This window comes from Epargyreus clarus, unplaced genomic scaffold, assembly GCF_041222505.1.
Source record: "Epargyreus clarus isolate Ecla_fem2 unplaced genomic scaffold, WU_Ecla_fem_2.2 ptg000017l, whole genome shotgun sequence".
Taxonomy (NCBI): Eukaryota; Metazoa; Arthropoda; class Insecta; order Lepidoptera; family Hesperiidae; genus Epargyreus; species Epargyreus clarus.
The window spans coordinates 6,200,949-6,226,858 of record NW_027332225.1 but is presented as its reverse complement, the minus strand read 5'-3'; the positions used below and the strand labels follow the sequence as shown (position 1 = coordinate 6,226,858).

Genomic DNA, 25,910 nt, shown 5'->3' with positions numbered 1-25,910 from the left:
AGCCTTATCGGACTCTTCAGACTACTTGTTTCACGTAACTTTACGTTTAGTTATATTGACGTACTTCCAAAGGCAAACGTGATCGAAAATGCTATCACCATAAAATATTTCTTATTTAGCTCAGTAAACACATAACCAGTGTATCGTAACTAAGGCTTTAATAACAGACGTTAGACTTCCTATTATGTGCTACTCGATACGGCGAGCGTGATACATGCCCCGGGCTAAACGGGTTCTCTCGAGAATATGAATAGGGGTAATAAATTGTCTGCACTGACGTCCATATTTTAAAAGACTATTTTGAGCCTTTGATGGTTTCTTTAAATTGTTGCTGGGCGTAATTAAAAATGCTGAAGCTCGCTTTTGACACTCTATCTATTTTTTTTAGATGATATATGAACGTTAGGACGCTGAATATAAAATTCTGCACTTATTTTTCGACACAGTACCATCAATCGCAACAATTATACGACAAATGTTGAAAATATTTATAAATCATACGAGTAATATGTTTTACATTTGTGGAAAAGATGGTAGAACCAGAAGGCAGGCACAAATAGCGGAAGATGTGGCGGTCGTGTCCTCGGAGTCGAACCACAACGGGTCCTACCACATTCGTTGGTTACAGATGTTTATCGGTTGGCACTTAACATTAGGTCGTTTACTACTACCATGTAACAAACTTTAATTTAGAGGCAAAAAGCTAGCTGTGGAAGAAGCACAAACTTAGAGGTATTATACCATGTCAGGGGAATGTATACTAGAAAGTGGTATTTTAATATTGTTAAGACTTCCTGACAGGTTAATTTAGTCATGAGAATATTCAAAGGCGTAAACCGGAGATGAGAAACATGAACTAAACTAGGGAGAACTGAATCCGTGGTGAGGCTACTATAATAATTTATTTAGCGATATTTAACGATAATCATTACATGGTTTTTAGTAGGTGTAGATTAAGAAATGATATTCATTTATTTTTAAAATCACTGTTAATATGCATGGTGTATAAGTGTATGGCAATTTATTTCCAAAATATTTTTGTCTATTTGTACGACTAATCCGGAGGGCCATCAATCCGAATATCACGCTACTTTTAATTAAAGAGAAACATTGTAGTTCGTGGCATGTGATATGTTTGTGTTCCAATTGTTGATTATTTAAATCCCTGCACGGGATTATTATATTTTAATAAAATAATAATAGACATTACTTACTATTATTAGTAAGTTGGTATTAACCAAATAACGTTCCTATCGTGATTCAATTCAAATTTCGAAAACCCTGATTGACATTAACTGTATAAATATTTGAAACACAAATTGGTTTGTCTGAAGCTTTACTTAGTTATAACATCACGTCAATATATCACAGTTCAGAGGGTAAAGGTCCTATTACTTACTATTCGATAAGGCTGGCGTAATGCATGCCTCCGGGTAAACGGGTCTGGCGAGAATATGAAGAGCCGTAATAAATTGTCCATATTGACATCCGCATTAAAGTCGCTTGTATTTTTATACGGAATATGTTTTTATCACATTAATGTTATTATTTATCTATGTACATATTTATTCATTATAGGTAGAACTCATTGTAATGATTTTTTTGTTTCTATTAAACAAAAACAAATTTTATGACTACTTGGTACTATGACTATTACTACTCAAATTACTTATGGAATTATATTTAGTCTAAATTGTCGAATATAAATTTTTAATTCTAATACACCCATACCAATACATAGAAAACCCTAAAATTTTCTGTGTGACAGACTGGTATGGTGACCACTCCGCCACGCGGGTCCTTATGTACACACATAAGTAGGTATATTAAGACCAAATGCAAAAGTAGCTAAATTGCTCATCCTGATTAAATAGTCAAGTCATACACAGTTTTAAAAGTAATAAATATATTGAAAACATAACACGATACACGTCGTACATACCTGTACAAAATGTGTGTGTACCGGTGTTTGAATAGAAAAACTAAACTGAACGAGTGTTTTCATGGAAGTTAGTCAATACAACGCGGCGTAATAGTTAACAGTGATTTTTGCTTCACTTTTACAGCAAAATGTAAAGTTTACATAGAAATTCGAATGTATTGGTAACGCTATGAAACTGCACAACAATTGTTGGGGACTTCATATGTAATTGTTTTTCTGTTTTGCGTTTTACCAGCCGTACGTACGCTAAAGTTTAAATTATGCCAATTTAAACAAACATACAGTCATTACACCTTAATTTATTTGTGTTCGTATTCAAGCGTTGCGCTGCGGTTTTACAGTTGTTTGATTTTGTGTTAAGCCACATCATTATAATATTATTTTCATGATACATTTAATGATAAATGCTGAATTTGTTAAACTGTAACATATTTTATGCCTCATAATTTTTGCCTTAAAATCATAGATTAGTAAAGATACTTCGCCGCCTTGAAATTGAATGAATGAATGGCTTATTATAGTAAGTTCTTTTTTTGAATTCTTGACAAATAAAAACATTTTTAGAGAAAATTTACGAATAAATAACTAATACTGCGTAATTTACATGATAAATAAACAATTTATAATAATATTTTCAAATATTTTAGGGACATTTTAGCACGGAGACGTGGCAAAACTTTTTTACGCAACTATTTCAATTCTCAAAACGGGGTACATTTTCTTGTTAGGAGTGAGTAATCTTTACTAATCTATGCTTAAAATAGAGAGAAGTTTATATTATACAAGGCGTTCGTACTTAGGCTTACCAATGTACTCATTTGTCGGTACCTGTTACCTCCATAAGTTGACTATATATAATCAGATGAATCCGCAATCTAATTTATTATATCGTTTATATAAAAATGTATATGAAATAAAATGTCACAGAGAATAAAACTAACTTAAGCTTCACGCAACTTTGTATAAACTTGTTAGGAACTAGGCTAAATTAAAGTAAAACTGTGTAGATAAAATTTTCATAGCAACTGAGAAAAATAATTACATAAAAAATACTCGTAGCAAGTTCATAGAAATAACAGGCGCGGACGGCAAAGCATTTATTTATTTTTAGAAAGCAAAACAACGGCAAAATCCTCCATTGTAAAAATAACAAAGAATAACTATATTTATATTTGTTTAATCTCTACATACTTATGTCTGCGTGTCACTGTATTCATGCACACTAATCTGTGAAGGAGCTCAACCGATACAACGAACGTATATAGTTGGTTTCAGTTTGAAAAAATGGGATATATTTGGTCCTGATATATATATGGTGCTGAATAGACTAGACAAGTTTTCTTAACTTTATTGTTGCAAGACAACGTCTGTTACCCACTTGTTAAATTATATATTGCGTTTAAAGCCAAACAATGCAAATCCTACAAAGTTTATGTCTGTAAGTGTAAAACAAACTATTTAAATAAAGTGACGTCATAATATACTACTCGCTTAGCGAGTTGTTAAAACATTTTCAGGGCGGCATATGTGAGCTTGAAATTCGGTGTCGCGATGTGGTCTCGCCGGCCACGTGGCGCGGGCGCGTGCGGAAACCGCGGCTCTAAAACTATTGCAGTTTCAAATATTTTAACGGTTCCCACTCGAAATATAAGAGGATATGCTGCGATTGTTTTATCTTAATGCGGAACTAGTCATGGTTTGTTCAGTTTAAAGTTTAAAGAGCTTTACAATTGGATGGGATATTTTTTGAAAAAAATACCTAAAAAGGTTCTCTTATCTCTGTGTGAAAACTTATCGTTGTTGGTTCACCTGTTTCCTAGATTATCTTATATAGAAATAGACAAGGGTTTTAGAAACTTATTTTGCATGTGTCGTGTTGTGTGCAATAATAATAACTGCAAAGTAATCACAGCATTAACCACCCCTTTTTGATTCAAAGGTGGTAGAAGTGCAGTACGATACCATTTTTATTTTATGCTTCGTAGCAGAGCAGTTCTAAGATACTCTGGTAGGGTTAGGTTTAGTTATAAGTTGTCCCTGTAGTTACGGGACTAGAATAGGGCTTCGGTATCCCCTGCCTGTCGTAAGAGGCGACTAAAAGGGTCCCTTCCAGGGTTGCGGGCGGCAAGAGTGGGAGCTCGAACCGTCCGGTAAGCGACCCCTGGAAGGCGGCGGTATGTGTGTTCGCATACCGTCGTGAAAATCAGATGGTGTGGGAGGAGCAAAAACTGCTCTCCCAGGGCGGAGCCCGATCGGGGCATCGCACTTAGAGGACTCAGGTTGCGTTCCGTCGGAGATCCAGGACTTCTCCAACAAGCGTTGAGGACGGCCACCGGGGGGTTTTAGTGCGGTAAAAATCGCACATAACCCGGCGTCGCTCCCACGTCGTCGGGTGCCTTTTGAAGGTTCCCCCCCTCGTCAAGAAAAAAAAAAGGTTTAGGTATAAGTACCAGCAGACTGCAGTGTTTTGTTTAAACTGGTTGTTAAGAAAGTTATGTTATTTTTTTGTTTCAATACATAACCTAGTCTTAATTTAGTACAATGCGAGCACAATTTTGTAACTGGCCGGAGAAGTTAAATGAAAACTGTTCGCTGGCCGTTATGTATCGAATGGGAGCACGCCTCGAGTGGAATTGGGCCTAAAATAATGATTTATTTTGATATTCGGCGAAAGCCTACTGATATTGATGCTTTATGAAATTGTTCTGTGTGGGTGTCATAAAAACACTATTGCATAAAAGCTTAAACTGTAACTCATTTTATTTTAATTTTCGAGAAGTCAGAGGCAGGACTTATCTATCGAATGGTCGTACGGTCCGATAAACAAACATATTTTTTATATTTATAGTTACCAGCAATGTTCATACATTACCGAATTCTCTTAATTTGATGGCAAACTCATCACAAATACGGAGCATAAATAATATCATAAAATAGAATAGAATGACACGAACAGAGTTTGTAACTAACTGGACAAGTTTAATGAAAGCAGCTTGCCGCCCGGGGCTTCCGAACTGGAACATGTCCGAGGTGGAAGGGCGTTGGCAGCGGCTAAATTAGCGAGTCAACTACAGCCGATTAATGTGTGGGCTAAATTCTTGATATTATAACAACGGTTCGAACCTATTACAAGCTTTTATTATTTATTTTGCTTTGATTTCTATGTACGTGAGGGATAAATTATGTACCTTAAATTGCAATGCATAATTAACTTTGTGACATCACTTTAAATCCAATATGGCGGATGCTTCAGGTTTATTTTTGTACCCTTCCACATGATTTAGGTATTAAATGTCCAAGTTTATGTTTTACGCCGCATGAATTAAATGGTAGGAATGTCTGAAAATAATACGAAAGCCTTGTTTTTAAAGCTTTAATATAAATTCATTTACGTCTTATTATTGAAATGGTCTCTTCTCAACACTGAACGTACTTCACGCTGCAATAATGCTCCGTAAAGGTTAGAACGTACGGATGGAGCGAGCAACCTATTAGGATTATTTGTTTTTCCTAAAGATTTAAAGATTTTTATTCAATAATAACAACCGAGTTCGTTTATTAACGCACCTCGGATGAACAAAACCATGCATAGAATGTAGCCACTAGCAGTCATCCATTCAACTCTCGACGGTACCCGACGTTGCTTAACTTCGAGATCGATTACTATGCACCAGCTGCGGCACTAACAACCTTATCCAGCAATACTAGCTGTTATCCAACTAGACAAGTTGATTGAAAAAACCCGCTGTACGGGTTATTCTAGTACAAACATGTTCAAAGTTGAATGAAGTTATTTGAAGCACAATATATACTCGTAGATAGTAAATTAATAAAGGGGTTATTACTGGCCAACCTCTTCAACATACATCTTCCACACATCTTCAACGATTTGAAAGATACCTCCGTTTTTAATACAATGTTTTATATAATACTAGCTGACCCGGCAAACTTTGTACCGCCTCAAAATCTATTTATCAAATATATTTCATATAATATATAGCCTATGTTACTCGTGGAAAATGTAGCTTTCGAATGGTGAAAGAATTTTTAAAATAGGTCCAGTAGTTTTTGAGCCTATTCATTACAACCAAACAAACAAAGTTTTCCTCTTTATAATATTAGTGTAGAAAACAGTAAGTTAGTTTTATTGAGCTGTAAAATTAAGAAATGAAAACATCTTAATGACGATCGATCATCATTATTGACAAAAATAACCTTAAATACACTAAAACCTTATTTAGCTTAATAGCTATAAAACAATAGCAACATACCATAAACGACTTTACGTTACTGTTTATAAACATGGATAACGGTAGATAACTCAAATAGAACGTTATCGCCAAAGAACTTAAAATACATAACTCATGAAGTGGCTTGAATAAAAAATAGCGCCTCCCTCACGGAGCGCACCCTATCAATATTCAAATTGAAGATCCCTCGCTGAGAGATCTCAGGCACATGGTACCATTAAATGGTGATAGGCAAAGAATACCTCACTTACGGACCCCAGTCGACCCTTTTATCTGAAATAAGCTTATCATGTTTATGGACGAAGCCTAAATAAGTGCGGTGCGTTGAAAAGATACACGACAACACGCCCCATTATGACATAGTGAGATTTGAAGATGGTCCCCGACCTACTCATTACTTTGCGTCCTTTGAAACCTTATTCCCTTACAGATCCTTTAAGTTAATTAATCGAAAAAGTAAAGATATGAGTTTCGCTTCATCATATATTCGTAGAAACTAATTGATTTTTATATATTGCAATTTTGCAAACCGACAACTAAAATCAACATGATTTGTGCTTAACGCTATGTACCTATTATCGAAGTATTAAGTTAATAATTTTGTGAGTCTCATGATGTACTAAGTAGTTAAATATTGTCAGTATAGATGGCGTTACTACTAAAACTAGCAATTAAATGATTTACTTATGAAATGAAATATGAACCTCTTCCAAAAGGGCACCGTCGGAAACTGAACAACCCTCGATGAAAAATTTCTCATCGAGCACAGGCACATGGTACTAGTAAATGGTGATAGGCAAAGAATTTCTCCCCTTTGAACCTTTTGTCTCGTCACTAGCTTATCATGTTTATGGACGAAGCCTAAATAATTGCGGTGCGTTTGAAAAGATACACGACAACACGTCCCATTATGACATAGTGAGATTTTAAGATGGTTCCTGCCCTACTCATTACTTTGCGTCCTTTCAAATACATGAAACCGTATTCCCTTACAGAATGATGTGTGTACTTTAAGTTAATTAAACGAAAACGTAAAGGTGTGCGCTTTTCGTTCAATCAGATATTCGTGTAAACTAATTATTTACTTAGAATACTAACTTTGTTTTGTATAATTATTTTCATTACACAATTAAGGAGGTAATATACTCCCTGAGGATATACAGGCAAATTAAGAAAATCTACAGATGCAAGTTAGCAAGTTTTGCAAGTTAAGAGACCCATGCCCAGCAGTGGGATAGTGATGGACTTATACTGTAAAATAAAATTTATTCATGTATGGATAGTGGTACATTCCTAAATGTATATAGGACAACGTGTTTTAATATATTCCATATTACGTGCCTATGTACGCAGCGTCCAATCAATGCCTTTTCAGTGTCAGACGTGAATTGAACGTTTCTTTCAAGGAATTCTTCTAAAAGATATGTATTGTACTGTATACAAAAAGTGTCAATTTATATAGGCGAGTAAAGGAACTGTTGTCGCAAATAGATACCGGTGTCTATTACCTGTTTATCAAATACTTTATGACTGCTATCCGATAACAGCAAGCGGGACCGTCGGATAGCGTACTCTACGAAGCAAAGAAACAGAACGAGAAACCACTAATGGTTACCCATTGATTGTGACCGCCCACCGTTCCTTAATTTAGTATATCGGTAAATCCATACAGTAAATAGTGCGATGAAGATTTATTTTCCTTAATAAGCTGCCAAAACTCTACCAAAAGTCTAATAAAAGTAAATATAAAAGTTCTGGAGATTGGGTGCAAATGTCCATTAATAGCTATATAAAGTGATTCTAAAAGTAGATAAGATCTGAAATGGAGGTAGAATATTCCAGCTGACCTCGATGCATACTGACTAATTGTACAGGAATGCATAATGGAAGGTAATGTGAAACTATTGTCATTAGTCAGCCCCTTTTGTGCAGGCCATAATTCATTTAAACTATGGAAATGTCTAATTTATTCCCAGCAGTGCCACGACTTTCAAGTTTTTATAGCAGAAATGTAAAGAATTCCTTGCGAACATTTACTAGCATGATGAAGTAATTTCCTATATTAATTTTATGTTAGACGGCAGTATGAACAAAGAGCAATGTGGATTTAATTTTATAATCGGCTGTAGAAGCAAATTAAGTTATATGTGTTACGTATAACCTGGAAAATTAATAAGAAAATAGAATGTTTTAGCGTAACTTTTTTAATTATGGTCTTCTGAGAACGTCTAAGTAGATAATAGATTTGTTGCTAGGGAAGATTAATATTGACTTCACATTTTACTTAAACCACTAAATTGGTATTTGATTAATCCTAAATACGAAATAAGCATCGCATATTTTTAAGAGTATGTAAACTATGTATATTGTACATATGTCTCATTCTATGGCACGCCTTACAGTTCAAATGGTTTGAAGGATTTTAACATATGAGGTCTAAAGATGAATTCGTCTAAATTGTGGAAGTGACTAGGAACAAAATTTAATTATTCTAAAACCAAATTCTAATTTTCATAGAGCTTGTACATAATTGGCAGCTTTATAGTTTAGGCTCTGCGATGATTAGTCAGTTGATGAGTGAGTGAGTATCCTTTCACTTTTGTGTACAGAAAGAAAATATAAAAAAAAAAGAAGGAACGTTAAGTCTTGTCCAGCTATTTTATGGCTAATATAGGTACATTAAACCGTCGACAGCCTTTTCGTAAGTATTAAATTCTAATAGTAGGCTAGGTTTCGCCTGCAAATTGTGGGCTATTATTGAGCACATTACCTCTGTTCAGTAGGTACATTGTCATAAAAGGGGCCCCAGTCAGCATTAATTTTGGTCATTCGCAGTATTGGATTTCGGTCTACGAAATTCGAGATTGTGTGTGTGCAAATTGAACAAAGTACTTGTGTGACAGAACGTGAAAATGACAACTAGCTTGTAATTAATTTATGTTTCGCTTTGTTTTTAAACTGGTAGGCGAAAATATTTGACTTTAATTACTTTTACTCTGTCGTTTATGATTGGCTGATATTATGAAATTTTCTGTATAGTAACAGAATTTATTATTAAATAGCACCAGCCGGTACCTCGTCCTTGTATCATCTATGACGTAATCATAAGTTCCTGTTACTTATGGTGACGTTATTAAATTAATTAATATATGGAAAAAAATAAAAGTTAAAGTCAAGTTACTTCTTAAGTGAACTATTTAAATATGAACTTGTTCAAGTTTACATTTGAAATAATAAATGTACACTTGTGTATTCAATTAAAAATAATAATAATCAAAACACAGTATATTTTAAATGTTTTGTCGACAAATACATTATTATATTATACAACCATTCTGTTTAATACAACTATATTCACGTAGCAAACATTATTCGTAGCTAAACTTAACTTACACTAAAGTATTGGTGCTACAAGGCAGTAGGCCTTGAACTATAAATATAAATGAAAATAAAATTCACCTTTAAACACATAAATAGATTATAGATTACAACTTCAACGAAATGACATAAAACTAATGGTATGCTTACCTCGGCGGATCCGGGGCGTGTTTCGCGACGCAAGTGAGATTGATGTCCGATCCCGCCCTCACGAAAATCTCCGGCCCGGATAGGATTTCGGCTTTTGACACTGTTGAAAGGGAAACAATTTATTCACATCAAAATATTGGCCCCAATTCGGCAACAAAACAGACTCAGTTGCCGCTTTTACGGCGGGTTACGATCAATGATTGATCTGAACGATGTAAATTGGGACACGGTTTTCATTGAGTTTTAACGGAAGCAGTTGTCACAGTTTAGTAGGAAATATTTTATATCGGAATGAAATTTTGATTGAACTTTAATTTGTGCATTGTTAAGGTTTAATAAATTATGTACTAAATTCGGTGGTGTATGACATTAATATGTATATCAGCTTGCTTGCTATAATAACATATTATAACATAGTATATGTTCTAGTTGTAGGTAGATTCAAGTTCAATAGTAAGACAAAAATTGTTATAGATAGGTGCCCTTCTTTATAAAGTGTAATATTACATGATTTTTTTCTTGTGTAATGAAAATACTGACGTATGGGCTTCATAGCGATTTCAAGTCATGTTTTCTGTTTTGAAGGTCAGCGTAAATACGGCTTTATCCTCAGGGATACACATATTCACAAGGAGTTTATCTCGTTTGGTTTTAAAAGTAGGTAAAGACTACAGGATTCAGAAATCAGAATCAGATTCAACTTCAGTCTTTTCCGTCAAAATCCTACTTTGTCTATCTGGGACTGTTGCAAAAGTAATATTGTTTATTGAATGTCTGTAGATATGTATAATTAAATTTCTGGAGCAATAACTTCACATATGAGATCACGAACAATGCCCCCGGCTAGTAGTGACGTTCTGGTTTAATATAAGACATTGCTGGACATATTGCGACTTGTTTGTCCTAGAAAGCTCATACTTCAATTACAATTCCAGTATTATATCATCGTCAACCCATTACTGTTCCACTGCTGTGCATGGGTCTTCGCTAAGACGACTAATTAGACAGGTCTTCAGTCATATTCCCCTTGATAACAAAATGCCAATTTATAATATGCTCATTGTACATTACTTGAATAGATTATCCTCCCTATACAACCCATTTCTGTCCCACTGTTGGGCACGAGTCTCCTCTCAAATTGAGAAGGATTAGGCCATAGTCCACCGCGCTGGCCAAGTGCGAATTGGTAGAAGTCACATATCTTTGAAAACTTTTTTAAGATTTTTCAGGTATGCAGGATGTTTTCCATTACGGTTTAAGCATGTGATAATTAATTTCTAATAAGCACATAACTTTGAAAAATCAGAAGTGCGTGCCTAGGATTTGGGAATAAATTATCAGAGTTACTAAATTAGGATCTGACTTGTATTCTTAATGCATCATTTATACCTATCAATCAAGTCTGGTTGCATTAAAATTCTAAATAAAATTATAATAATGCAAACGTCATAAACGCAAGGAAATATAATTATCCCCTAGTGTATGTGTCAATTAGCACCATTAATTTGTAGAGGTAACGCTGATTTAGTTTTACAAATTGTTTACATATTCGCAAGGATTCGCGGAACACTGTAATCATATCATATCATCGTACCCGGTGGCCCAATTTGTAGAATGTTTGTAAACATTTTGTAATATAATTATTGTATGTGTAATTTTCAAGTACCAAACTTTAATGTCTAAATATCGAATTTAGCAGTTATTTATTGAATTGACTGGTTTAAAGAGTGTAGTAAGTGAGATATTTATCCAAAGCATTCTAACGTAGTTCCTCAAGGGGCATCAATTGATATTTCATTAAAGTAGCCGTATTTATATTTATCTCTTGCTGGTTTAATTTAATGCGAAAAACAACTATGAAAGTTTGGGTATACAACCAAACCAAACCAAATAAAAGTAGGTACTTCTACATATATGTGGGAACGACAAATGAAAGTATGTAGTAATAAATGGAATTAAGATATTTTTTCACTAATTAGTTACATCATACATTCATAGATTAGTAAAGATACTTCGCCGCCTTGAAATTGAATGAAGCCACAAACGGATTATTATAGTAAGTTCTTTTTTTGAATTCTTAACAAATAAAAACATTTTTAGAGAAAATTTACGAATAAATAACTAATACTGCGTAATTTACAATTACGATGTACATTTTACATAATAAATAAATAATTATTTCAAATATTTTAGGGACATTTTAGCACGGAGACGTGGCAAAACTTTTTTACGCAACTATTTCAATTCTCAAAACTGGTTACATTTTCTTGTTAGGAGTGAGTGATCTTTACTAATCTATGCATACATTAAATAAAAACAAATTCACATACCTACATAGTAATTATTCACTCTAGCCCCGTATTATTTCCTCTCTGAACTAAGTTATGAGCCTGCTAATGTATCTTTAGCCACCCACAAGCCTAAATGGCAACTAATTATAATTATTCTTAATTTTCAACTTTAGCCACGCATTATTTGTTCTAAACTAAGTTGTGAGCCGGCTAATGTTATATAGTACTTTTAGCATGAGTGCGGTTGTATGTGAGCCTACAACCGTAACTATAAATGACAATGAATCATGAAACATATGAGTCTTTAACCATCATCACAAATTAAATACTTCTGAAAGCTAATTTTATATTTTTAATATTTCATTTAGCAACCATTTTTATTTGTAAGTCAACCAAAAACGAATTATGAATCTTAATTTTTATCCGTTTTCACGCATTTGTTTTTCTAAGAATAAAATTGTGATGGCTTATCTTAACGAATTCATTTAGCACTTAGTACAACCTTATGTCTAAGTGACAACGACATAATTCAATTACGAGAGAAACCTTTTAATTTTCACCTTTAGTCACATAACTATTAGTTCTTTTGAAATTAATTTATAATTATACATTTATAACGTTTTTAGTGTAATTTAGCCTCTATACCCTTAATTATAAAGTAAGTAGACATTATAATTCATTTGTGACAGTACCCTTACCAGGATTTTTTATGTTTTGACAAAAATGACTGTTTTGGTATTTGTTTACGCATTTGCCCATATAATTTCCTATCAGCGCCCCTAGCGGAAAGTGTCAGAACATGGAAATAGTATGGGCCAATACGTAAACAAATACCAAAACAGTCATATTTGTCAAAACGTAAAAACTCCTGGTAAGGGTATAGTTTAGTTAGGAATTAAAGTTAGTTGTTTTTAAATGTTACTCATTTCTGATCACTCACCTACAACCGTAAGTCTAAAGGATAAGCTGATCTTAGGCTCCGTGGACACCTGGCACTCGTACGCGCCGGAGTCTCTGGGTTGGGCGGGCGACACACGTAGCGTCCACTCGTCCGAGCCGTCCGCGTGTAGCGCCGCGAACCGCGCGTCGCTGCTGTACGTATGCACGCCGACTGTCAGGATGTGGAGGTCGCGCTTGCGTATCCAGGATACCTGGTAGTAAAGAGTTTTTTAATTGTTGTTATTTTAAGGCATTGTTTTTTAAGAAAGCATTGGTAATTACAATTAATGAATGAATTATTGTCGTAGGTTTATTCTAAATCCGCAGTTGATACACTTTTCGTATTCTGCTTATGGTGAGTCATATGGTTACACACATATATACATGTGTACCTAATACGTAGGTACACTCACACATCTTAAAATTAGTATCTTCGAGTAATATTTTTAACTGTAGACATATAACATACAAATAATAGCAAATGACATTTAAAGAAAATATCAGTAAAACATTACACAGCTGAGCTAACAATAAAAAAAAAACGCTTTCTACACTCACAGCCCCACACTTGGATTCCCTGTATCGTGGGTGCTATGGACACACAGAGAGACAAATACACAAACACCCAGACCCAGAAACAGAAATCTAAATTCATCACTTAGAAATCTGTCTGGCCGGGGATCGAACCCCGGACCCTCTGCGCGTCAGACCGGCATGGTGACCGCTCCGCCACGCGGGTCGTCATAAAAAGAAGACAAGAATAGTTTTAACAATGAAATAGCTAATTTGAAGTAATAATAAAAAGTGTTAGTACCCTAGCTGATCTGGTCTAACATTGTTAATTGAAAATGAAAGAAAAACACAAAATATAAAAACACATTAAGGGATTGAAAAAAGAATGTTTCAATTTACTTTGTAAATACACAAAACGGGTAGCAAATGGATGAGTAGGTTTGAGGCACACGCAGTTTGTTTTACCAGAGTAACATCAATTCGTTACAGAAATTGAATCCTACGAGATAGCAGCCGTTTATTTAGCGGGAGTAATGGAATTAACTAAGTATTAATTTAAATCTGATTGTGTCGCTAACCATTTCGCCAAGATTTCGCAGATAATTATGTTCGTTACGAAAGAAATGTCCTAATGGATAAATTTATTCCAAGTTCCTGGTATTTCCAGTTACCTAAATCTCTTTATTGGACAATGAGGCATAAATTATAAAGACATTTTATTCCTACTTGGTGAATAAGAAACTTTTTACAAAAAAATACAATTTTGTGCCTATTATCTATTTACAACTGGAAACTTAGATTTTTTTTAATTTTTATTTAATTTTTTAATTCTATTTGTACCCGCTCAACCATAAATTAGAACATATAGAAATGAAAGTAATGTTGATATCCTAGAGCGGTAGTTCCCAAACTTATTTTTCTCGTGGACCACTTTCAAAAATTCTACTGGTTTCGGTGGACCCCCTGCTGCTACATTTGTACCACATTCTTAAAGCCGCCAAAAAATTCAAAATAAATCCATGTGCACTCACACAGATGCAAAGCTCAGCTTAGACCTCGCGGACTATACATGTTAACGCGCACAAAGAACATTACTCTCCACTCGTATAATACGTCACTTGAATCGCTCTATGACACAAACAACTAAATTAAGCAACACCGAGACCGGCTGTTCCTCGAATGGATGACAGTTTGTGACAAATCATGTTTTCCTTGCTTCGGAGAACAAGATAAGAAGTTTATCTCAAAATATGTTTCTTATACTATTTTATCATAATAGTCTTGAATTTTGTTACAGGGTATACATAAATACGACAAATGTTGACCACTAATACATAATATCTGCATAATCCGCAGTAAAACAGCGTAATGAAGTATGCTCCTGAATAACTTTCAGGGGTTGAGAAAGATTTTAATCTAGGAGTAGGAAATTAATGGGTGGTAGGTTGTCAGGTTAGTTTGGTGTTTGGTCATATTAATCATAGTATAATAATGTAATACTATTAGATATTATTAGTGGCATTTACAAATCGGCAGTAAGTACAGGTTTGGTATTTATCTTAATACGTAAATTTAGTTATATTAATGGGTACTAAGACTTTTCGGTACTAAGAGTGATGCCGGGTTATGTGGGACTTTTACTCTCCGGGATCTCCAACGGAACACAACCGGAGTCCTCCTAACGCGATGCCCTTCGATCGGGCTCTACCCTGGGAGGAGCAATTTACGCTCCTCTCACATCCCCTAGTGATTAGAGCGATATGCGACCACACAAACCGCTGTCCTTCCCGGGGTCGCTTGCTGGACGGTTTGAGCTCCCACTCTTGTCGCCCGTAACCCTGGAAGCCCCATTTTAGTCGTCTCTTACGACAGGCAGGGGATACCGTAGCTCTATTCTGTTCCCGGTACTACAGGGACATGGTACTTTCGACCCTAGTAACACGCGTACAAATATGGCGTCCGTGCGGGTATTATACAAAAACGCGCTTCCGAAATATTTTCCAAATTCTAAGCTCTTATCCGTGCCGATCACAGTTTTGTGAATCCTTACTTCCTTACTTAATATTATAAATGTGAAAATGAGTTTGTTTGTCTGTACGCTTTCCGTCTTATCTACGTAACCGACTGTTATAAAATTATGTACACTTGTTGTCAGAGGTCCAGTAACCGACATAGGGTAGATTTTATCCCGAAAAAAGTATTATTCCTGAGGGATAGATAAACATTTGTCATCCACCTCCGACCGCGAGCGAAGCTGTGGGTAAAAGCTGGTATACACGGAAATTGCACCAGACGGCTTCTGGTAAGTACTTTTATTAATTTAACCATTAATTTTTCAGCTGCGACAATTTTAACACAATAATATGCGCACAATACCTCGAGTACTATTGTTTTCTGCGTATCATTGAGACGAGAGCCTTTTAACGATCGCGTGGCAATCCACATTAAAGTAACATCGAGAGATTATTGAAATTGATTCTGATAAAAATGTAAGGCTTAAAAGTTAGTACTATTTTGTAGGTTACATTTTTGGTAATTATTCACGTATTTCAAAGTAGTCTACATGTATATCTACTGTCCTATTTGATATGGATAGAAGGTATCTTACCATCAGGTTATGTTATTTTGTATATTTCCAATCCACGTGGCGTTATATAAAATTAGGTGATAGATAAGGGATATAAAAAGCTATAAATTTAAAATCAAAAAGTAATTACATAATTAACGCTGAATTTCTATAAATACGTATAATATTACGCAAATATTTTATAGTTGTATTACAATTATTATTTCTGGAATTCATATATTGAACATCAATGATTGTATCGTAATCAGTCAATCAAGTAAAAAGATTATTTCCAATATACATCATTGATCCGATACAGAATAAATGTATTGTATGAAATGTGTATGAATTGGCAGACTAGACCGGTCACGCGAGTAGAAGCTGATTACAAGAGGGCAAATAAATATAATGTATCAGATTTCATGTTAGGCTGTAGTGAATTGAATGGGTCTGATAAATGATTGATTCAGTTTTATTCTGCCACCTATATGTGATACGTAAAAAATAACGGTCCTCTTTATGATATACATTCTTCGATCACTAATATTAGTGATCGAAGTGTACACCTCTATACAACTAGCACTATACTTTTTTATCTGCAGGCAATAATAATAAAAATGATTTTTATAATCCTATAGTCCTCGCCAAACTGCTAGTCCGCTCTGTCTCACTATACTATACAATTCGCTATGACGCAATTCATTTCTATATTCAGAGCGGACTAGCAATTTTACGCGAATTATACGCCCATAGGTACTAGATTTTTTTCTGTGTCGTTAGCGCTAAAGATGGACTGACACAAAGACGAGTACACAAACACCCAGACCCAAAACAGAAATCTAAAATCATCATTTATATATCTATCTGACTGGGGATGGAACCTGGAACCACTGCGTGTCAGATCGTCACCGCTTTGCTGCGCGGGTCAACACCACAGACAGTGACCATTCATCTGATGCACATTAGTTTGCTGCTTCGTAAAATCCTTACTTCCTTACTTAATATTATAAATCCGAAAGTAACTCTGTATGTGTGTCTGTCTGGTTGTCTCTTCTTCACGCTTAAACCACTGAACCGATTTCAATGAAATTTTGCACAAAGATTGTCTGAGACCCGAGAAAGAACATAGGATAGTTTTTATCCCAGAAATCCCACGCGAACTAGGGATGGCAATATAAGATCGATTAATCGGAGGATCGATCTTTTGGACCAAAAAATCGATTATTTTAATCGATATTAGTAAGGATTGAATCGTAAACCTTTCATTTGATCAAGTGATGATCTTTAGCAAAGTTGATGTCCATGGCCCACGAAGGTTTCAGAGTTGGTACGAACAATTTTCGCCAGATAGCGCCACTGTCATTCCAATGAAGGTACGAATTTTCAGTTTCAGTTCGGTATGTTAATATGTCATATAATTTCTTTTAAACGCGGCCGAAGACGCGGGCAAAAACTAGTTATTAATAAAACTGTGTGGTTTCCCAATATAAAAACCAATGACCGGTAAAATTTAAACCAGCGTTGATAATGGACACCGCACGCAAACCGTGGGATTATCCACGAAAGACCAACGTTTCACACTCACGTTTCATATTAGTTCGTCTCAATAACTATCTCTGTCACTCCGTAATGAAGTCACGAGTATCTCGATAAGTAACTGAAGTGATAACACGTATTTTTAACGATCATCTGGTAGCGCCTGGTGACATCGTGACTCAACGCCATTCGATGCTTGGGCGGCCGATTTGAGCGAGAGGGGAGCTGACTTGTATCGGGAATTGATATCACAGATGATAGAAAACTGATGTGTTCTAAGGGTAAGTACTTATTTATTATGATTTCATTGTTACTATACTGTGTAACGCTTGAATTTTAAGAGATGTCCAAACTAAGTATTATTAATTCAATGGTGAATGCGGCTTAATTAAAAATGTTAAAGTTATATCGTTTGTATCTATCTTCTTCGTTACTAATGTACCATAATGCATATTCATAAACTATTATTTAGTTCATTAAAACTAATGGAAGGAAGTCGTTAATGAAACTATCGAAAAATGAAACGACATTAGCGGTTTTCGTGACAAAGTCACTGTGAATGGGACATAGCGACAATAATAACGCTTCATAATTAAAATATTTTCTTTTTATTATAGATAGTGTTTACTATCTTATTACAAGTACTTCATTGGAAGATGAATGAAAACAATTAGACGTGGTATTGCTGGTCTAATTGCAAAGTCGTGATTTTTCATCAGTGTTCAAAGTTTGAGTTATATGCGTCTATTCGTTAGACAATAAGCTATTAAGCTGTTCATAAATGACTAAAAGGTGTGTATAAAAGTGAAAATCGTAGTTAGAAATGTATCATCCATTTCCAAAAGTTGCATATATATTTAACTACAGATGTCGGCAGTTTATCATTTTTTACAATTTAAAATGAATTAATATTCAGTTTCGTTTCGTTAGTCGCAAATTGTATCGCCGCAAGTGGCTAGGCAAACATGACAGTGTTTGGGTTTACATTGTTTATGCAAAATCTGAATTTAAAAAGTAACAGTTGCATCGATGGATCAATAGACAATTTCGTTTTCATTTTCAATTTTGATAATTAATTGTCACTTGCTTAAACGGTGAAGGGAAACATCGTGAGGGAAACTGTATACTTGAGAAATCTTAAAAGTTTTTAATGATATATGAAGTCTACCAATTCGTATTTGGTCTGTGCGGTGGACTATGGCCTAATCCTTCTCATTCTGAGAGGAGATTCGTGCCCAGCAGTGGAATAGTTATGAGTTAACAACGAACTAATGCCAGCTTTTGATCACACAAGTCTTATAATATAGTAGTATTGAGAGTTTCATTCGAATTTGTATTCGGAACGCTCCACAGCGAGGTTTTAAACTTTCTTTGCACCACGTTTTAAAGCTTGGCGGCGACAGTACTAACTGGATATAACTGCATATCCCCAACTATTCTTTCTCTTGGCGTTGAAGTTTTTATGGGTCAAGCCCAGATCAGGCGGGATTTAATTCATTGTAGAAAATGGGAGGCCGGTACGCCCACTGCATTTATATAATGTTTTGTTGAAATGCTACTAAAAGGAGATTAACTTTGACTCTTTGTATTTTTCTTAAACTGATTCAATTGACATTTTTTAATATAATAATATAGTACAAAATTATGGAATTGTTCTTATTTTCATTGTATTTTCAAGATCGTATTTCAACCCTTGTTTAGTTGTATAACTATTGCTTATTGGAAAGGAACAGGAAACAGTTAATATAACTTTACGGAGAAGCTTCATACATAAAATCAACCGATTAATCGATCTTTAGGACCAAAAAAATCGATTATTTTAATCGTTATTAGTAAGGATTGAATCTTAAACTATGCATTTGATCAAGTGATGATCTTTAGCAAAGTCGTTGTCCATGAGCCCACGAAGGTTCCAGAGTTGGTACAACCAGTTTTCGGCAGATAGCGCCACTGTCGTTCCAATGAAGGTACGAATTTTCAGTATTATGTTTGTTAGTATGTCATGTTATTTTCTTTTAAACGCGGGCGAAGCCGCGGGCAAAAACTACTTCTTAAAAAACCCTCGTAGATAAACTATCTAATGTATTAATTAGTTGATTCAAATACAACATGTAGAACGCACTAATTTTTATACAGGTTTGTAATAATATAGAAAGTATATCAAAATGGGCATAAGTACTTAACCATGATTATGTTATATTTATATTACCTATATAAACTACTGTAATCTAAGTAAAATGTGTGTAAATAATGTTCACCTAACAAAAGGAAAAACGTAGGTGCCTACGCTATTTATGTACACTGTACAGATTTACGTTCTAAAAAGCTTTTAACATTTATGTTTTCTTTGAGCTTCACACAAATATCCAGCGAGTGTGCTTTGATAAAATAATAATCTGTATACACGAAATACGTAGGAAATTTGTTAAATTATATTAAGATTTTCATCGTGTTCACAACATAATATTTGAAGGTGGTAGAAGACTTTGTGGTTAGATTCCAGCGGCACCACCGCCACACCTATTTCTGCCTCATAACAGCAGTGTTAAGCGCTGCTGTGTTGTATAAAAATAAGTTTAAAATGGTCTTTTCTACTTACAAATGTATACAATAAAAGTGTCAAACGTGCTCAAGGTTACGTTTACGTGTGAAGTGCTAAAATAGTATCGTATAATTTTAACATACTTAAATGAATTTATTTTGAAGTTTCTAACTATTTTAGACATTTACTTCTATAAAATTAATAAGATATTTAAAACTGAAATTGTAAAAAAAACAGTGAAAATATGATCTTGAAAATACACAAAAGATTACAACACAGCGTTATTTTAATAATTACTTTTAATCGTATATTTTATTGAATTTGGTAAAATATTCAGAACATTTTCTTTAAAAACTGTAATAAAAATACCTTTAAATTACAATTTTATATTTTGAACAAAAAAGGCGATAAAATTCCTTAAATAGCATTCTTTCCTGAAAATAGTGATCGTAAAAGATTTTGAATTTCAAAGCAGTTAATACATAATTTTATAGCGCTGAAAATTTAAGTGCAATGACGCAGTATGATGATATAACTTTAATCATTTATGCATGAAGCATGTCAATGCCAGTAAAGAGGTTGCCATTACAGCAACTCGCACACTCTCGCCGTGGTATCTAGTTCGCGGTGAGAGCGCAATTTGAAGATTTCGACGTTTCTCAGCACTACCATCATAAAACGAAAAAGAAACAGAAAACACTTTACATTTTGTTCTAAATATTGTATGAATTTTGTCATAGCAAGACGATACGCTTTTTCCATGTCTAGTCATTCACGATAATCACGATATGTATTATTTAACTTGATATAACATCGTAGGCACATCGCAGATAAAATTATATCTAAATTAGTATCTATTTATAAATCTTTGATTTTTTAAAGTACCAAAATATTTTAAAACGATTCGTTCTAGTGTTAATACAAACAAATAAAAATATAAACCAAAAATCTAGTTTTAAATATAATATATCGATTCATACTTAGTAGTTCTAATATAAAGCCAGACTGAAATACTACCGAATGTTATTAGTTTTACTAATATCAGTGTTATTAAAAGGAGCTTTTCCTGTTGCGCGTGCTTACATTCGCACGCGTGTACCACAGATACATGAATTAATTCACTGCGTCGTCGCGACACGAGTGTCGCCTGCATATGAAATGAAAGGATGCAAATGACACGCGTACGGGTGGGACGCGCGCGCGCGTAAACATGCGTGACAGGAAAAGCGTGCTTGGGTTGGTCAATCGACAAGCGATTAATGTGGAATGCAGTGAATTTAATTATTCCTTTACATAAAATATATACACTCACCGGCACAATTAACCGCCCACTTACATATTTTTGAATCTTTCGTAAACGCAAATATATTTGTCGAATAATGTTTTTTATTTGTATTAAAGTATCGAGTACCAGTAACCAACAACAACAATTTTGTTAAAAAAAGTTGTTGTTGTTTGTTGTTGTTTGACAACTTTTTCTTGAAAAAGTACAGAAAAGTTTAATGCACGAAAAACATTTTATTTGTTTATTCACAAACTTTTCAGTAATCTAACAAAATTAGAGTCGGTGATTTTTTGGATTTTATAAAAGTATTTACAGTATCATACTGTAAATACTTACGAGTTTGTTCATGTAAAATGTTAAGCTGTTTTTGTTGGCTTTAGTCATCTTATCATCCGTAAATCGGATTTCAGCCATACCTGTGGTCAGTGGAGTATTCGGGAGAAACGGAAAAGGTTTAAGTGCTCTAATTTTTCTTTGAAATATGTTTATTTTATTATGTTTAAAGTAGTGATAGGCTAGTGGTTAAGAAACTCAGCCTTGTGATCGCGGGGTCCGCGTTTCAAATCCCAGGCAAACACCTCTGATTTTTAAAAAGTTATGTGCCCATTATAAATTAATTATGACTTACTTAAACGGTGAAGGAAGACATCGTGAGTAAACCTGCACGAATGCCTGAGAAATCTTAAGAAAAAAAGTGTTCAAAGGTATGTGAAGTCTACCAATTGTCCAGCCCGGTGGACCATGGCCTAATCCTTCTCATTCTGAGAGGAGACCCGTGCCCAGCAGTAAGACAGCAATGGGTTGGTGATGATGTTAAAAGAGGAAAAAATATACGTAGAAAATATCAGCCTCCTAAGCATTAAGATGCGATCGGACAGATAAAATTTGTCTAAAACACAGCCGTGCGTTTTGATAATAATTACTATTTTTAATACCATCAATTTTTTTTCATTTTTTTTCTGTTAGTTCCGTTATTTTTTTCTTAACTATCCTTATGACTAGATTTAGTGTAGTTAATATAAATTAATATAATAAAAAATTATGATATTAGTCGAATTTCTCCTGATGGGCGTATTACACATTCTAGGAAACCTTTTTGAGGGATTAAAATCGTTCCTGAATACCTATTGCAGCCACATGGTTCATTTTAATTGACCTCCTTACTAGGCATAATAGCGGGTACGTACTAGGGATAGGTCAATCAGTATCTCTGACTATTCATCCGTCTCTAATTAAACTAATTGCTGTTTCAAATTAGGTAAGAATTATTGAGATCCATTCAGGCAGAACGCGTGATGTCCACACAAAGTAATCGATATATTTTGATATTAATTTAATAAGCTATCAGTCAAATTTGATGTTAAATTGGTTTTCGAAAAATAGTATGAATTGTTACATTATTTTTAATATCCTTACGATTGTGATAAAAATAAGTAGGTAATGATTGTAATAACTTTTTAATTATTTGTAATATAACTAATGCAATTGTAATTAGATACTTCAATATGTTTAATTAAATGCTTTTATATTCAGTAATCAATATTTATTGAGTAATAATGTAAAACGTTTTACGCAAACATATGTAACTTAAACATGATGTGATAAACGTTATCTATTTTTTGCTTTTAAATAGCATCTTTATAAGATACTAGCTGACCCGGCAAACTTTGTACCGCCTCAAAATCTATTTATCAAATATATTTCATATAAAATATAGCCTATGTTACTCGTGGATAATGTAGTTTCAAATGGTGAAATAATTTTTAAAAACGATCCAGTAGTTTTTGAGCCTGTTCACTACAACCAAACAAACAAAGAAATTTTTCCTCTTTATAATATTAGTGTAGATATATATGATCGTAAAATTTAAAAGCACTATATATTCAATTTATCATCGGTACAAGATTTTATGACTCCTAGCAAAATATTAGTAAAAGTATTCCAGGAAGCAATCTAAAGGTATCTGCGGCAAATGATTCAGCTCAGCCGTTAGCAATTTAGACCCTATTCATTTACTTTGCCATGTTGCTGCGAATATGACGTCAACGAACATGCAGTTAGCAGAACAGAAATTCAATGAAATATTGATTTTAATACTTGTGCTTAAAATTTGTGCGCTGTTGCATTAATATTATCTGAGATCTTACCCAAAATGTTTTTATTAGGTATATTTATTATATAGTTACATTGAGGCATGGTATATAAAGATCTACCAAAAAATAGTTAAAAAAAAACTAAAAACCGTTTTCGTAAAAACAGTTTTCTAAAAAGTATAAAGGAAGACTATATTTGTGTCTGATATTCTGATTATCTACAAAGTATCCAATACTTATCATCTAATTATTCAAGACATGCATTTAATTTTTCAAAGTTAAGTATATTAAGAAATATTTTATTACTTATTCAAACAGTGAGCTCTACACCTTTAAGAATTCTTAAAAATGTTCTCAAGTGGTATTGAAGTCTACCGCGTTTGGTTAATGCGGTGGACTATGGTCCATAGTTGCCCAGCAACGAAACAGTAATGAGTAGACTACCAGAATATCGTAGTAATGTAACACACACACACACACACATACAAAATAGCAGTGATTTATTTTCAGCTGATAGTTTGAAGTAAATTTAATAATCGTTCATTGAGTCTCGGCTTAGCGTCTACTCCGGGCTTGTATTCGTGGAAGCCGGTATTTGTGAGCGGTGAGTGAATGGCGCCCAAATTACTAATAGTAGGACAGGTACAGCCAGCTCCGAAAGTAGACGATCATATTAAGGTTCCAAAAATACCCATTCACGATAACGTTCATAAGTAGCTGAACACAACTAGCACCATAATTAGATGAACGTCATAAAGTTTCAAAAGTAGATGAACACTACAATGTCAAAAGTAGCTGAAAATGATATATCATATAAGACACGTTAGCTGTTTTGTACAAACGGTGTTCAGGTACTTTTGACGCGTTACTGTTTACTCTACTTCTGCTATCTACTTTTGATACATTACGATGTTGATCTACTTATGATGCTACGGGTGTTCAACTATTTATGAACGCTTGGGTGTACGAGTATAGGTATTTTTGAATTCACCTGCTCATCTATTTCTGAAACTAACTGTATATTTATACTTAAATTTATCCATTCGCTACTTAATGGTTGTACATACTCTATAAGAATTCTTAGTCTACTGTGGGTATGAGGTACGCGTTTCCTCCTAATGTGAGAAGGGTTTTGGCCGTAATCCGCTGACCAAGTGCGGATTGAAGACGTGCTTTTAAGAACTTTTTTCTTAAATATTTCTCAAGTATGAAGGTTTCCGCATGATATTTTTATTTATCGTTAAAACCTGTAATAATTATTTTTAACCGACTTCAAAAAGGAGGAGGTTATCAATTCGGCCGGTATCTTTTTTTTTTTTTTTTTTTTTTTTTTATGTATGTACAGCAATTACTCCGCCGTTAGTGGACCGATTTTAATAATTCTTTTTTTATTGTGTAGAGACGAGCTGCGAGTTGGTCCCATTTAAATATGGTTAGGATCCATCGATTGGTTCTGGAGAAAAAGAGGGGAACTCCTCCACCCATGTAAATATAACAGCCATAACTTCGCCGTTTATGAACCTATTTTAATGCCTTTAATTTCGTGTGTGGACAATTGCTACAAGTTGGTCCCATTTAAATATGATGAGGATCAGAGTGGGTTCTGGAGGCAAAATATGTAACTCCTCAACTGATGGGTATAATTGAGTTTTGTTTGAAGATATTTGGTGTAGGTTCTAATGAAATTGAAAAACCAGTTTATCTTTGACTATTTAAGGGTCTGATAATGTGGCTCGGAGTCAAAATATGTAACTCCTCAACCGATGGGAATAATGGAGTTGTGTTTGAAGATATTTGATGTACGTTCTAATGAAATTACAAAGCCAGTTCATCATTGACTATTTAAGGGTCTGCTAATGTGGCTCGGAGACAAAATATGTAACTCCTCAACCGATGGGAATAATTGAGTTGTGTTTGAAGATATTTGGTGTAGGTTCTAATGAAATTGAAAAACCAGTTTATCTTTGACTATTTAAGGGTCTGATAATGTGGCTCGGAGTCAAAATATGTAACTCCTCAACCGATGGGAATAATTGACTTGTGTTTGAAGATATTTGGTGTAGGTTCTAATGAAATTGCGAGGCCAGTTTATCATTGACTATTTGAGGATCTGATAATGTGGCTCGGAGACAAAATATGTAACTCCTCAACCAATGGGAATAATTGAGTTGTGTTTGAAGATATTTGCTGTAGGTTCTAATGAAATTGCAAAGCCAGTTCATCATTGACTATTTAGTTAGGTTAGGTTGGAACATATAAGACAATATAAAACTAAGCGAGCAGGGCGCGGCAGCGCCCTGCGAGCGGGCGGTTCCAATCAATGTAAATTCAGACCTTACCTTAATTCGTGATCTCGTTTATACAATTTTATATTGTATTAATATAAATGTTATTATGTCATCACTAAAAAGGGTGAAAAAAAATT

At 34.3% G+C, this 25,910-nt stretch overlaps 1 protein-coding gene across 3 annotated transcripts in view; it reads right to left on the bottom strand.

Annotated features, from left to right (window-relative positions):
* LOC140749101 (zwei Ig domain protein zig-8) overlaps window positions 1-25,910 on the bottom strand; it is a 65,567-nt gene that overhangs the window by 7,989 nt on the left and 31,668 nt on the right. For all 3 annotated transcript variants that reach the window (XM_073082124.1, XM_073082125.1, XM_073082123.1), the window contains exons 4-5: window positions 12,952-13,162; window positions 9,721-9,820 (exon numbers count right to left, since the gene is read on the bottom strand). In XM_073082124.1, coding sequence (XP_072938225.1) covers window positions 9,721-9,820; window positions 12,952-13,162 — 311 coding nt within the window. The remainder of the gene's footprint in view (window positions 1-9,720; window positions 9,821-12,951; window positions 13,163-25,910) is intronic.